At 45.6% G+C, this 13,250-nt stretch overlaps 1 protein-coding gene and 1 long non-coding RNA gene across 3 annotated transcripts in view; one reads left to right on the top strand and one right to left on the bottom strand.

The window, feature by feature from the left end:
- The window catches only part of LOC141572178 (uncharacterized), a 7,431-nt gene extending 1,726 nt beyond the window's left edge, over nucleotides 1–5,705 (top strand). Inside the window, exon 3 of the long non-coding RNA XR_016018700.1 lies at nucleotides 5,580–5,705. This is a non-coding gene — a long non-coding RNA (uncharacterized LOC141572178). The remainder of the gene's footprint in view (nucleotides 1–5,579) is intronic.
- On the bottom strand, nucleotides 2,429–13,250 carry ZPR1 (ZPR1 zinc finger). 2 transcript variants are annotated; one of them, XM_019713628.3, is made up of 14 exons: nucleotides 12,400–13,250; nucleotides 12,064–12,225; nucleotides 11,556–11,646; nucleotides 11,109–11,179; nucleotides 9,470–9,556; nucleotides 9,205–9,327; nucleotides 8,821–8,868; nucleotides 8,576–8,642; nucleotides 8,101–8,171; nucleotides 7,338–7,427; nucleotides 6,762–6,872; nucleotides 5,774–5,860; nucleotides 3,727–3,792; nucleotides 2,429–3,012 (listed from the first exon to the last, which is right to left on the bottom strand). In XM_019713628.3, the coding sequence occupies exons 1-14, from the start codon at nucleotides 12,568–12,570 to the stop codon at nucleotides 2,878–2,880; spliced, it is 1,380 nt and encodes a 459-aa protein (XP_019569187.1). In that variant the 5' UTR covers nucleotides 12,571–13,250; the 3' UTR covers nucleotides 2,429–2,877. The 2 variants fall into 2 exon arrangements, with proteins under 2 accessions (XP_019569187.1, XP_074191546.1); XM_074335445.2 differs by having other exon boundaries at nucleotides 12,299–12,424.

The following is a 13,250-nucleotide window of genomic DNA, read 5'->3' as shown; positions in this document are numbered from 1 at the left end:
GAAACAGACACTTTAGAATTTCTGTTGAGAGAAAACTACATCTAAAAGCACTTCACAATTATTAACTCACGAATCCTCACAAAACCCCTACAAAGTAGATGGTCTTATATCCCCATTTTACAGACCAGGAAACTGAAGCATTAGAGGTGCCAGTACTAAAGGGCTTCCTAAATCCTGAGGTGACTACACAGAACCAGCACAGGTTCTTTTCATATTTGAAAACACTGTCATTTTTCTGTAAAGAGTACAAGTGTGCATTCTTTAAAATAAGAATAAAGCCAAATGTCTTAAACACCACTGCCCTAAATTTAAGGAGAGGTACTATTTCCTGCAATGTGCAACAGGCAACTGATATGTCGAGGTATACAAAGGAAACTTACCAACAATGTTCGGCAACAAGTCTTACCGAACCCATTAACACTTCAGCAAAGACACTTGCCCTTCATACTTATTCCGTGTTCACCTCATCACAACAGATGTACACTCAATACCTGTGTTGTTCTAATGGCTAAATATGGCTGGATTTAACATGCTTGAAATATGAAGTAGAAGTGCCCTTGCAAAGGAACTCCTTTTAATATATCACAAAACTTTCCACTTAAAATTTATCCTCATGGTTGTGAAACTCTACATGTTCTTGGGCTGGCACTTTGATATTTCACCTCTCCTGGATATTTCACCTCTCCTGGCCTTAGAGCAGGACCCTTCCCAAACCTTGTTCCCTCCGTGTTACCTCCAGTGCCCTAACAAGACTCAATCCAAGATGGAAGATTTATTAAGAATCTGCTGAGGACTACCATGTAGCAGATTAACCATATGCTGTATGCTAGAGGCTGTGGGGTAAGATGCAGTTAGATGTAAGCACCCATCCCATCAGGCTGTATGATGTGAGACTGTAGCCGAGTATACAACTGAAGGCTGCAAGGCCGTGGCGCTGTCAGGACAGAAAGTACCTTGGCTGGGTTATCCGAGCCTGCTACCTCCTCAGTCCTTGCGGGTTCAGAAACTCAGGTTTCTGAAACTCATTTCCCAGTAACTGGTTGGAGTCTGCCTCACACCAATCCAACTCCCAAGGCTCAGCACGAAACCAGAGTGCCATTTTTTTCCTTCACAAAGGGAGATGAACCTGACACTGGGACCCACCTTCCAAGCACAGTCATTCCAAAGGGCAAGTCATTCAAGAGACCAAATGATAGATCAGGTTACCTGGTGAACTCGGATCCCCAAGTCAGTTGGAAACACATCTGTGGACAATCTATTAGGGTAGAACGCATGCTTAGAAGTCTGTTCAGTGTGGTAGCTTTATGGTTTGTGAGGCATTTGTTACCACAAACTCCAAATTCTTAAAACACTTTACTCTTGCTCTCAGGTATGGGAGTCAGTCCCACATGAAAGTAGTGAGATGCCAAAGAATTCAATATGGAGAGGTACCTGAAAACAGAACCTATGAAAACACATTAGGAAAGGGAGGAGGCCGAGATTTGAAATATGGAATGCTCCAAGAGGAAAGAAAGCAGGGGTGCAGAATCACAGGAGCCAAGAGAAGGGTTGAGAGATGATCCACTGTCAAATGTGACAGAAATAATAGAGAATGAGAACATTTTCCAAGCCACATTTTCCAAGGAAAATCCCACTTGTGGCCTATGAGAATAGTTTGAGTGATGAAGAGCAGATGAGTGTGATTACTAAGTCATGTTCTACTAGGCAATTCTTCAGAGTTCAGTTTGCAGCACAAAGCACTGAGGTTTGCCATAGTATCTCAATCAACAGGTCTTTATTGAACAAACCCCTGCAGCCAGCTCTGTAGGAATCAGTGGTTAATGCAATGCAGAGCACTAGCTGGGCCAGTGCCCACTGCGCTGTGCAACTGGAAGCAGCCCCTCCCTCTCTGGTTGAATGTTTCCCCATTTGTAATTCAGAGTGGGAGCTCAAATATCTCCAACTAGCTCTAACATTTTTCAACCTTCAAGCTTTTGCATTTGCAGTTCCCTCTGCCTAGATATCTCTTCCCCCAGCTAACCGCATGGCTTATTCCCTTACCTCCTTTTCAGCTTTACTTAAATGTCAAAATTATCACCTTCTTAACATGTCTTCCCTGACTATTCTATTTGAAGCACCTTCTTTGGCATCCTTCATACCCCATCCGTTTTTACATTCCTCCGTAACACTAATCACAATATGACAGACTGTTTCACTTGTGAGTTTATTATCTCAACCGCAGCCCAATGTCAATTTTCCCCACTACACTTTAAGTTTCATGAAAGCAGAGCTTTATTTTGTTCACTGTTCAGTGGTATACCGCGCAGATCTATAAAGGAATGAATGAAATGCCAGCTGCAAATGACAGTGGAGAAGATTTTCTTCAGGAGGTTGAATTCTACAAGCATGATATCAAACAAGGACAGTGAATTCAGTCAGAGGTCAGTGCTGTTTGAAAGCCACCATTTTAATAAGAACTTCACCTGCACTGGACTCCCTTCCCTCCAAAAACCCCCTTCCTGTTCAAAGTCAGTATTTTATATACCCCAAGCCTACACCCAAACTCCAGCTGTAGCTGTCTTCCATGTTCTTCCGCTTCAGAGTTCCAACCCTAGAGGAGAGAACATTGTGTGGATGGAGGACAAAGACTTGTTGGAAAAGAGTGATAATGACACTCCCCATGGTTCATTTCCAGGTTTCTTTCCAAGCTGATTCAAAACTTCCAAAACAAGGTCAAATAATCTAACAGGCTTGCACTTGCATCACTACCTGTTTAGAAAGTGTGCCATGAGCAAGGCCAGGTGGGGAGGACACCCCCAGCCTTTTCCAATAGTAATAAATAACCGTGCAGTCTGAGCAGCGCTGGCAGCTAGAGGCTGGCCAGGCAACCGCCCACTGCTACCGCTGTGGGACCAGGCCTGTCTCATAGCCCTCCGTCCTCATGTCATTGAGCCCTAGCTCCTCATTTTGATCAAAGGTGCGCTTATAACGTTCCACCTTCATCTCAGGATCATCTTCGGGTGCATACACATTCTGCAAGGCCAAGGACAGATAATCAGTGCCTGTGCCATCCTGCTATCCTTCCTCCCCCAGGCGGCTTCCAACTCCCACCTTCCCAAGAACTCAGTGATTTTCTTATTCTCTAAGCACTGCCAATTCCACATGACTTGGCTCCACTAGTGGGAAATAATAGAGCCCACATGGGTGGGAGTGGGACCCACCAGCCCCAGGCAGAATTTGGAAACAGCCTGCCTAAAATACTTTCTATCTGCACCTTCTTATGAAGACTATAGCCATAGACTTAATCGTGGAGAGACCTTTGAACAGTTTTGCCTGACCTATAACTGCTCAATAAATGTTAATGTTACTATCAATCACCAGACTATCTCCCCAGTCATCTTAAAGCCTTTCAGTTTTCCTATCTTGGTCTCTGGACAAGGCATCATTTCTCCTCACTCCACAATCAGATTTGCAGAATGCAAACTCCATTGCCAGACTTACAGTAGTGAGAAGAACTAGACTATAGGAAGAAGGAGCCTAGGAGTATCCTTTTTTCCCTCTTGATACACAGTTACAATCCTTCCCACCTTTTCTCCTTTCTCCCTTATGTTCCAACTTCTGCTAAGAGGTTTCCTGATAAAGACCAGTTCATTTAGAACCAAGTCTCTCAGTTTCTGAGGTAACAATACATATTCAAGAAAGGTCAGAAATATATCTCCATGAAATACCAGGGAAGGTCTACGGTACCTGCAAGTAGCTGTTTCCTGCTGGATCATTCATAATCAAATGGACCTTCATTTTACCCTCGAGGATCTAAAGGAGAGAGAATACAGTATGTGAACTTTACATAGTAGGAAGAGGCTATGTCTGCCAGATGAGAACCAACCCAATTCACATTGCAGTATGCCCAAAAGTTTCACGAACTGGTGAAATATGGTACTTTCAGAAGTGGAGTGGAGAGTATCTAAAATAAGGATTTAAAAATCTATTTAAGAAGCAACCTGACATCCCCAATCTCGTCTCCCACGCCAAACAGGCCAACAATTGCCCTTCTTCTATCCCAGTAGAAGACTGAATGACTCTGTGGAGAAGTTACCCCAACACACTATAGACTGGGGGTCACTGGCCCAGTTGAGAGTAAAGGAATCAAGACAAGATTAAGTGAATGTACCCTGATTGGAAGCAGACGTACATGCACCCTGAGCCCTCCCTCTTCCCACACTCAGCTCTCAGAACACTGCCAGCCGAACCTTGATCCTCAGGCCAGGAAATGGAACACCCACTGATGGGAATCTGACCAGCCCAAGAAGAAAGACCTACTGGAGCTATCTCAACAAAATGGCTAAGCTAAATCCCCTACAATGAGCCCAATGTCAACAAGACTCACCCTCACTCAGGTTTTTTAGTCCTCTACTTTTAAAATAAAAAAAATTACCAGACATCTGAGCAAAACCCCTAACAATAAAAGACAGAAAGTTACATGGGACAAAAAATAAAACTTAAGACGAAACAGAAACGTGCAAGGAAAATGAAGTGTCAAAAAAACAAAAAAATCAACAATATTCTCAAGTAGAAAAAAACACTACATCCTTAAAACAGGATACTATTTTTTTTAAAGGCAAAGGAAGAATAGTCAAAGACCAAAGAAAGCTCTTAGAAAATAAAAATGTGTTAGCAGAAGTGAAAATCTCAATTGAAGAGTTAGAAGATAAAGTCCTAGAATAGAGCAAACATAAAGAAAGTAGACAAAGGACAAGTAAATTACAGAAACCAGAAAGTCAGTCTAATATTCCAAAACACAGGGGTTTCAGAAAGAACAGAGAGGAAGCAATCCTCAATAGAATAATTTTAAAAAGCTTCCTAACTGAGTCACATGGATTTAGAGATTCAAAGGACCCATCAAGTGCTTAGCACAGTGTTTGACAATTGACCCCACACCAAAGCACATCCGAAATTTCATATCACAGGGGACAAAAAAGTGTCACAATAGGTTGGGCCGGCCTGGTGGCTCAGGCAGTTGGAGCACTGTGCTCCTAAAACGGAGGTTGTTGGTTTGATTCCCACATGGGCCTCTATGGCTAAGATTGTGAACAACAGCTCTCCCTGGAGCTGGGCTGCAGTGAGCTCTGGTATGCTGCCATGGGCTACCGTGTGCTGCCATGAGTGTGAGTGGCCAGCAGCCAGCGTGAGTGGCTGGCAGCCAGCGTTGAGCAGCTAGCTGCCGTGAGCTGCCAACTGAGGACTGGCGACCGACTCCCTCAGCAGGGGGCAGTGCAAGGCTCAAAATACCAGCAGGGGCCAGGGAGTGGTGTCCTACACAACTAGACTAAGAAACAATAGCTTGAACCGGAGTGGGGTGGGGGTAGATGAAAGAAGGGGCGGGGGGGAAGAATAGGTCACATATAAAAGATCAGGGATCAAATGCCTTAAGATTTCTCAATAGCCAAACTGGAATGTGGAAGACATTAGTGCAATGTCTTCAAAATTCTGATGAAAAACTATTTCCATCCTAAAATTTCTATTCCCAGACATTAATTTATGTAGAATAAAGAAATTTTCAGACATGTCCCAGAAATCTTACTTTCCATGCTCTTTCTCAGGAAGCTACTAGAGAAGATGATCCAACAAAATAAGAGAGAAAGCTAAGAAAGAAGATGATATGGGATGTGAGAAACCAGGAGAATCCCCAACATTGTTGATAAAGTGTTTAAAAGGTGGCAAGAAAGGTTATGGAGCCTCTTGTTCACTGGAGCCCCAAGACCACACAAGAACTGACCGGCGAGAGTCTTCTCACCTGGTCCAACTTCTGGCTAAACTCCTGCAGTTTCTCCATCTGGCCAGGACTGGAACTGTCGCCCAGTGTGAAAGGGTTCTTAGTCACCTGTAATAAATGTCATCCAAACTGCTAGAATACTGGCTCTATGGCTCTATGTTTGATAGGTGTGACCATAAACCTGCCGGAGGTGGAAGGCGCTGTCCAGTCAGGGAAGCTTGGTCTCCATTTATCCCACACCACCTTTCTGACGTAGGCAGCCACTCCTGAGAGCATATGGATTAATCTGCCAAGATGACAACTGGCAATATGAAATAAACTTAAAAATGTTCTTACAACATGAGCTCTAGTCCTAATTTGAAGAAATGCAAGGTAAAGTATAATTTACAAAGACAAAATGCCTGACAACTAAGAATCAATTAAGATTCATCAGGAGGATGAATATATGGGCTAAGTCAACACACACATATACCAAGGGTGCCAAAAACATGTATACACATTTTAAAAGATATTATCTATGCTCAAGCAGTAATTCGCCATAATCGGAAGCGTCTGGACGCTGATGGGAACCGCTTTGAGCACCTCTTGTAACTGCAGAAGTCAAACGTGACTTAACACACATCTTTTGTTATCAGTATACGTTATTACAATTAATACAGTCTTTTCCTTTCTTAAAATGTGTATACATTTTTTTTGGTACCCTCTGTATGTTGGGGAGTTTTAGGTGGTTAAAGGACCCTCATCCCTCATTTCACAGTGAAAATGAAAACTACACAATATATCTACATTGTCTCAGACATAAGGCCTGGGAATTTCCATTCAGAATTTCCCATAAACTTATCTTTACAATCCAAAATAATATTTAAGTCTCTTAAATTCTCTTAAATCAGCTTTAAGGCAAAGAAACTCCCAGATATCAGCTCCAAAAACGACAGCATCTGAGGTCTTCCAGCCCCTTCCCCACGGCCACACTGCTGAAGCAGCTGTGCACTAGACTCAGGTGACTCACCAGCTCCCGGATATCTTTCAGCAGCCCCTCCAGTGTGGTGAACTTGCCCCCGAGGACAGCCATTCCCAGTTCAAATTCCAGTTCTGGGATTTCCACACTACACGTCTCCGACTATGAGATGAAAGGTCAAAAGAGGCTTTAAATCAGGGGCTGCTAGAGAAAGCTAACCAGAGTCCTCTTGCCAATTTAATATCAACAATAACAGTTTGGGGACAAAGTCAGCTATCCCAGTTTTCTGATTCTTCCAGTTAAAGCTAGACTCACTCTTATCCATGTGAACCAAAGGAATGGAACCAAACTAATAAAGGGACACTGAGTCATGGCTCCCAACTGTCAGATATCCTGTCATGAGAGACCAGACACAAGAGCCCTTCCAGACATTGCTGGCGACAAGCTGCCAGGTCATCAAAAAGAGCCTGAGTCACCGGAATCTGCACTTCCTACCATGGATCCAGCCTCAAGCCCCCAGAGGTAAGGAGACACCTCAGTCCTAGGACATAATTGAAGACGACAATTTCCCCTAGCTCGAGTCAAGTCATGCGAGGAGGAGAGTCACTTTCCCAAGCAGGCTGTTACCTTGAGCAGGTCTCTGGTCATATCTGAGGGATCTGTGATGTGGAGGCTGATCCTGGTGCCCAAGGGCTCTACTGCGCCTCCAGACTTCACCTGTGTAAACGACAGTAGTCAAGAGCAGCAGACAAGACTCCAGTCCTCAGCTGGTGCTGGGAAACCTTGCAGGGTAGGCTCAGACCACCCATCAGGCCCATTAACAACTACCAGGCACAGAGCCTTCTGAACTGACACACCGAGAGCTGGCCAGGAGCAGAGTGGCCAGCACCCGCAGCCTACCAAAACTTACCCCAAATTACCATGAAACTCTGAATTTACCTTTTCAAAAAATTATTATTGGCGTTGAAAGGGACTTTCAACTGCATCCAACATGTGGATCCCTTTTATAATATTCTGGTCTAAGAATTTAAACAGCTTATGCTTGAATACACTCAGGGAAAGGGAATTTACAACCCTCCCAGGCAAACCATTCTATTTTCAGACAGATCTAGAAAATTTTTGAGTCAAAATCTGCCTCCCTGCACTTCACCCCTCTGAGTGGGTCTCCCTGTTCCACACAACCAAGCTTTAAAATGTCTTAAACGACTTATGCGATCTCTAACTTTTCTTCTCTAAGCTAAATCCCAGTTCCTTCAAGGGCTTCTCACCCTACACTAATACTAAGAGAAAGACCCAACCCCTATCCCACTCATCCCAAAGATTTAGTAAGTATGAAAGACACAGGTTACCCTCAAGATAGTCTTCTTCACAAACAATGGAGCCCCCTTACCTCATTGGTCCGATGGCCACAGTTCTCGCAGTTCGTAGCCATGATGATAACCTCCTTAAAGTGAGGGATTTCTGGAAGATGGAGTTAAGGAAATCTGCTTCCAGTACACCAAGACCACCCTCTGGGGAAGGAAAAAATCCAGAACACAAACACCAGCTGCTGGTCCCACGACTATAGGGAATAGATACCAAGAAGCACCTTAATTTAGTCCTCCAGAAGAGGGCAAGGTCGCAACCCACGGTGACCCATTACAAATGTTTGCAGATATGGCTTAGGCCACACACAGGAGCCTAGAGACCCCGGCTTAATTCTCTCTTTGAACCCAAAAGCCAAGGTGTACATTCTCATCAATGGCAACATCCTCATCACTTGGAATAAAACATGTGCTTTCCATGAACGGAAAACTCCTCAGCCTGAATATAATCTTCACGCCTGAGTCAGATGAGCAGCAATCCCCTTGCCTGACAAAAGATACGAACTAGCTTCATGTTGGTCTGAGCTGGAGCATTGCATTCTGGGCAGTTTGTGTCGAACTGTAGCACCTGGAACACAACATGGGGATGTAAGGTGAGCTCTCCCAGGCCGGTGAGCCCTGTCAGGCTAAAGACCTTCAGGTGGTATGCTGCTGAGTGCTTGTGTTGGTGGGAAGAGAGCCGCTGAGCGGCATCAGTCTCAGCCCACAACTCTGCTCCTTCCTCCACCGTGGCCAACGTGACTCACTTCATTCCTGAGATCTTCCTCTTCTGGCTTCTTTTCTGGTGCCTCTGCCTAAAGTAGCAGAGATGCAAATCACATATTGGCACACATACTTCAGGCCTCCCCAACACCCTGCCCTAGAGTAAGAGAAAATGCTCTGGCTTGCTTTTGTCAGCTTGCCACCTCATGAGTTTAACAGACAAGCTAGAAAGCAAAGCCCAATCAAAGGAAGAATAGAGTTTAAGATCACAGCCACTGCCATCCTTTATTGTAAAGTTTACTCTAAGTTTTTGACATGAGCTGGATGAGAAGCACAAACATGCTGAGATAGGGGACACAAGACAGCAGCATCAGCAAGTAAGTTTCCACTAACTCCAAGCATTCTTTTGGTTTCTTCAGTCTACTTACCTGGAGCCCCAGCATCTCTTCCTGCTGTGGAGTCCGGTTATAGTGTGTGATCACCAGGGCGTCATCTTTCCGGGGAACATGTGGGTTTTCCACAAAGCTATTCCCTGAGGGATCATCAATGACCTAACAGATGGGTAAAGAGCAATTATAAGAAGTTATGTGCGATCCTCCACCTACCATCAAACCACTCAGACACCACAATGGAAAACTCTCAGTGGTCTCTCCTCCCCTAAATCTAGGGCACCCAGACTCCCTCAGTACTCACCAGAGTGAAAGGAGAGGCCACATGCTTTAGCTTTTTCAGTTTGACAATGAACTCGTCAATTCTTTCAGCTATGGCTTCCTTATTTGCCTGATAAGAACAGAGAGTAAAAGCATCAGCCCTGGTGAAAGACCTTATGCCCCAACTCCCTGTCATGCCCACGTCACTTCCATCAGGAAATCACCTGTCAATGTGAGTGGAAACAAAGCGACTCAGACTTCACATTAAGATGTAGCAAATAGTATGAAGTTTAAGGGTGGTGTCAGATGAGCCTCATTATCTCACTCACTCAACCATTTAGCCCAGGCACTCATGCCAGGTTAAATAAATCAGAGTCCTCTCAGGGGGCTCCCCAGCCAGTTAGGAAGACAGATGACTAAACATGCAATTATACTATTTCTGTCATAATAAATATAAGAGAAAATGGAACACTCAAAAAGCACAGATAAACCCAAGAGGATTAAAAAAGACTCTTCAGAAGTAATGTGACACTGTTTGTCTGGGATGAGGCCTGAATATACCTTGGGGGAAGGGAAGTGGAAAGGACAGTAGGCACAACGTATGCAACATACTGGAAGCTATAGAATCACTATAAGCTTCCCCTAAAAGTTCTCCAACACTCAGTCAGAGACAGTTCATCTACATTTAAAGCTGAACACTTTATTCAGACACATATGAGATCTGATAAAAAAATGACAGTGAATATTTAAATAAAAAAATGTATTACAGTAAAAGACACATTGCCGTTAACCCCCCTCAAAATACTCCCCCTCACTTTGAACACACTTAACTCATCATTCTTGCCACTTTCTGAAGCAGTTCTGGAAGTCCTCTTTCATGAGTGTCTTTAGTTGCCCTGTCGTGGCTGCCTCGATGTCCTGAATCATTTTGACTTGGGGAAGAGCCAGAAGTCACACAGTCCCAGGTGCCAGATCCCAGATCCAGTGAATAAGGTGGATGAGGACACACCATAATGTTTTTAACAGAAATTGCCTTTTACCAGGAGCAATGTATGACATGGAGCAGTGTCATGATGATGATTTACGGCACACTTTAAAACACACCTTCTCTGAACCGTAGCTCACACCCAACTGACTGCACCAAACAAGTTGAAACTTGTCACACACTCTTACTAAGGTTCGATGTGCTGCTTCCCATATTGAAGATCCCTGCCTTTCTGTTGGATGACACTTGGCAGCAGCCTTCACCACAGTTCCTGATCATAATGGAAGGGCTCCCTGTAACACATCATTTCTGGTACGGCAATTTCTGTCAAATAAAAACATTAGGGTGTGTTCTCATCTACCTTATTCACCAGATCTGGCACCATGTGACTTCTGGCTCTTCCCCAAAGTCAAAATGACCATGAAAGGTAAATGTTTCGAATTGATGCAGGACATCAAGGCAGCCACGACAAGGCTACTAAAGACACTCAAGAAAGAGGACTTCCAGAACTGCTTCAGAAAGTGGCAAGAACGATGGGATAAGTGTGTTTGAAGCGACGGGGAGTATTCTGAGGGGTATTAATGGCCATGTGTACCGCAATAAAAAATTTTTTTATTTAAACATTCACCATATTGTTTGATCTCATCTCATAAGTAATTATTCCTTGAGATACTGCAATCAGAAAACCCCGGCTCACCCTTCGTGTAGGCTGATCCTGTTCCAGTGCAGAGATAGCTCGGCTGATCAATCCTTCAACAGTGGTCAGAGCTGGAGAATAAGAACAAAAGACAGATGAGTCTCGGTTCTGCCATCAAGTGTCCGTATGACCCTGGGCAATTCACTTGAACTCTCTCGGGGCCTTGATTTCATCTGTAAAATGAGGAAGCTGGGAACAAGGTTCCATTCAGCTCTAAGAAAAGTGATGCTAAAACTCTATAATGAGCACATGACATTCTTACAATCATTACTATCTCAAGCTGTTTTACGTAAGCTTTCTGCTTATGTTAAGCCAATTAAGGTCACAATGATTATGTACGTGGCCAACCCATACACAGCCACTAGACCTGGCATCAGGGACTTTGCAAGAAAGTAAATAAGATTCCAGTCAGCATAAACAATCCAAATACCCTGATCTTAAACTTACCTCCCTTCTGGCTAAAGGCAGGAATTTCAAAATCCAGCTCTGGGATCCTTATGGCAGCAGAGTCAGTCTTCACTATTTCTCTGTTCATGTCCTAGGCAGAAAGAAAAACTTTCAGTCCAGAGAGGTCGGCAGCACAGCTTCTCCTCAGGAAATACCAGACTGTCCCTCCCCCTCCATCAGACTCCAGCCCAGCTGTTTCTTCCTCTTTCCACTTAGGAAGGGTACAAACTACTCCTGTGGTGTGAGCCCGGCTTCCAAAACGGTTTGAGTACTCTTCATAACAACAACTGCTCATTTGACACCCTCTGACAAAATTTACAAAGCGCTTCCATCAGTCTTATCTCACCTGAGCACATGACAGCACCAACATCATTTTACAAAGGGGAAAACAGGCTTGGACACTTGGGATCTATTCCAGGCCCGACGGCCCCACCGCCTGGACCAGAGCTCGGGCTGCAATCCCCAAGCTTTCCCTAGGACACTAGGGTACCTGCTCTGGGCTCCTCACCTCCGGGGCGCGGACGGTCAAAGTGTAGCACACTCCCTGGTCCTGGATCCTGCCTGCCGACTGGATCTCCGTGTTATTCCAGCCACAATGCTCGCAGGAAAAGGAGCTCACGATTATTTCTCTGAAGAAGGGGATCTTGGTGAGTAGGAGACGCGTCATGCCCTAGGGAAGCAGAAGGAGCTAAGAAGCAATGAAACCCCAGTTCCCGGTCTAACGACCCCCGGGCGTGCCTCACCTCCGGGTACCCAAGTGGGGCGCCTAGAGGGAAGCCAACCGCCCGCCGCGGGCCGCCTCATCCAACCCTCCCGCCGCACGCGGCTGCGTCTCCCGCCTCACATTGCGGTAACAATTCATGCACAGCGACTCGATCTCGGTGGGCTGCTGCTCCTCGTCCTCGGCGCTGATAGGCCGGAACAGGCGTCCCGGGGCGGGAGCCAGGGCCGGGGCGGGGGAGGGAGCGGCGGCAACCCCCGGAGGACCCGGCTCCACTGCCCCGCTGGCCGACATCTCCACCACGCGCAGTTCAGGCCGCGACTTCCGGCTTCCGCTCCTCTCGTGGCCCCACCTCTTCCTCCGGCACACCCTCCAGCTACCGCCCCCTCCCTTTCTTAAAGAGGCCACAGACTCTGGCCCCTTAAAGAATAGAACATACGAGGTTTCCCGGTTGCCATGATTGTATGCTCTAGACTTCCCTAGCCAGACGGGTTCAGGCTTTGCCTCCACCTCAGTTCAGGTGTCACTCCCCCCAGGACGTCCTCCCAGACCCAGGGCAGTGCTTTGCTCTTCCGCGATAGCTCCGTCGCACAGGGTTCTAATAATTGGCCATAAGTCTGACTACAAGAGCCTTGATGGCAAGGGGCCTGGCTTGTCCCTCGTGTCACTGATGAGGTGTTCTCTGACCCCGGCTTCCTTGATCCACTGTTGGACCACACGCTGCTTCGGCTCTAGTCCCTCAGTCCCGCAATCGTTCTCTCCCTTTCTGTTCTCACCTCCTATTTCCTGTCTTCATAAACACTTGCCCAAATTCCAGCCTCAAATACACAGCCCTCAGTTTTACTTCCACCCCTTCATCCCCGTCACATCTGACCCCTCCCAGTTTCTTAACTAACAACGGCAAACACTCTCTTTTGTGAGGGTAAATTTTTCCAGCACCTCCTCTCCCTGGGCACCTCTCTCCCAGTTCTATT

This window comes from Rhinolophus sinicus, chromosome 14 (genome assembly GCF_057876585.1).
Source record: "Rhinolophus sinicus isolate RSI-liver-muscle chromosome 14, RSI-T2T, whole genome shotgun sequence".
NCBI lineage: Eukaryota > Metazoa > Chordata > Mammalia > Chiroptera > Rhinolophidae > Rhinolophus > Rhinolophus sinicus.
The sequence above is the reverse complement of the archived record's forward strand: the minus strand, read 5'-3'. Positions and strand labels throughout refer to the sequence as shown.

Coding starts and splice junctions, on each gene's coding strand:
- ZPR1 (XM_019713628.3), bottom strand. CDS start 12,570: ATGTCGGCCAGCGGGGCAGTGGAGCCGGGTCCTCCGGGGGTTGCCGCC. Junction 9,328..9,469: donor TGGCCTCTCCTTTCACTCTG/GTGAGTACTGAG, acceptor CCCATCTGTTAG/GTCATTGATGATCCCTCAGG. Junction 3,793..5,773: donor TTAGCCAGAAGTTGGACCAG/GTGAGAAGACTC, acceptor TCTCTCCTTTAG/ATCCTCGAGGGTAAAATGAA.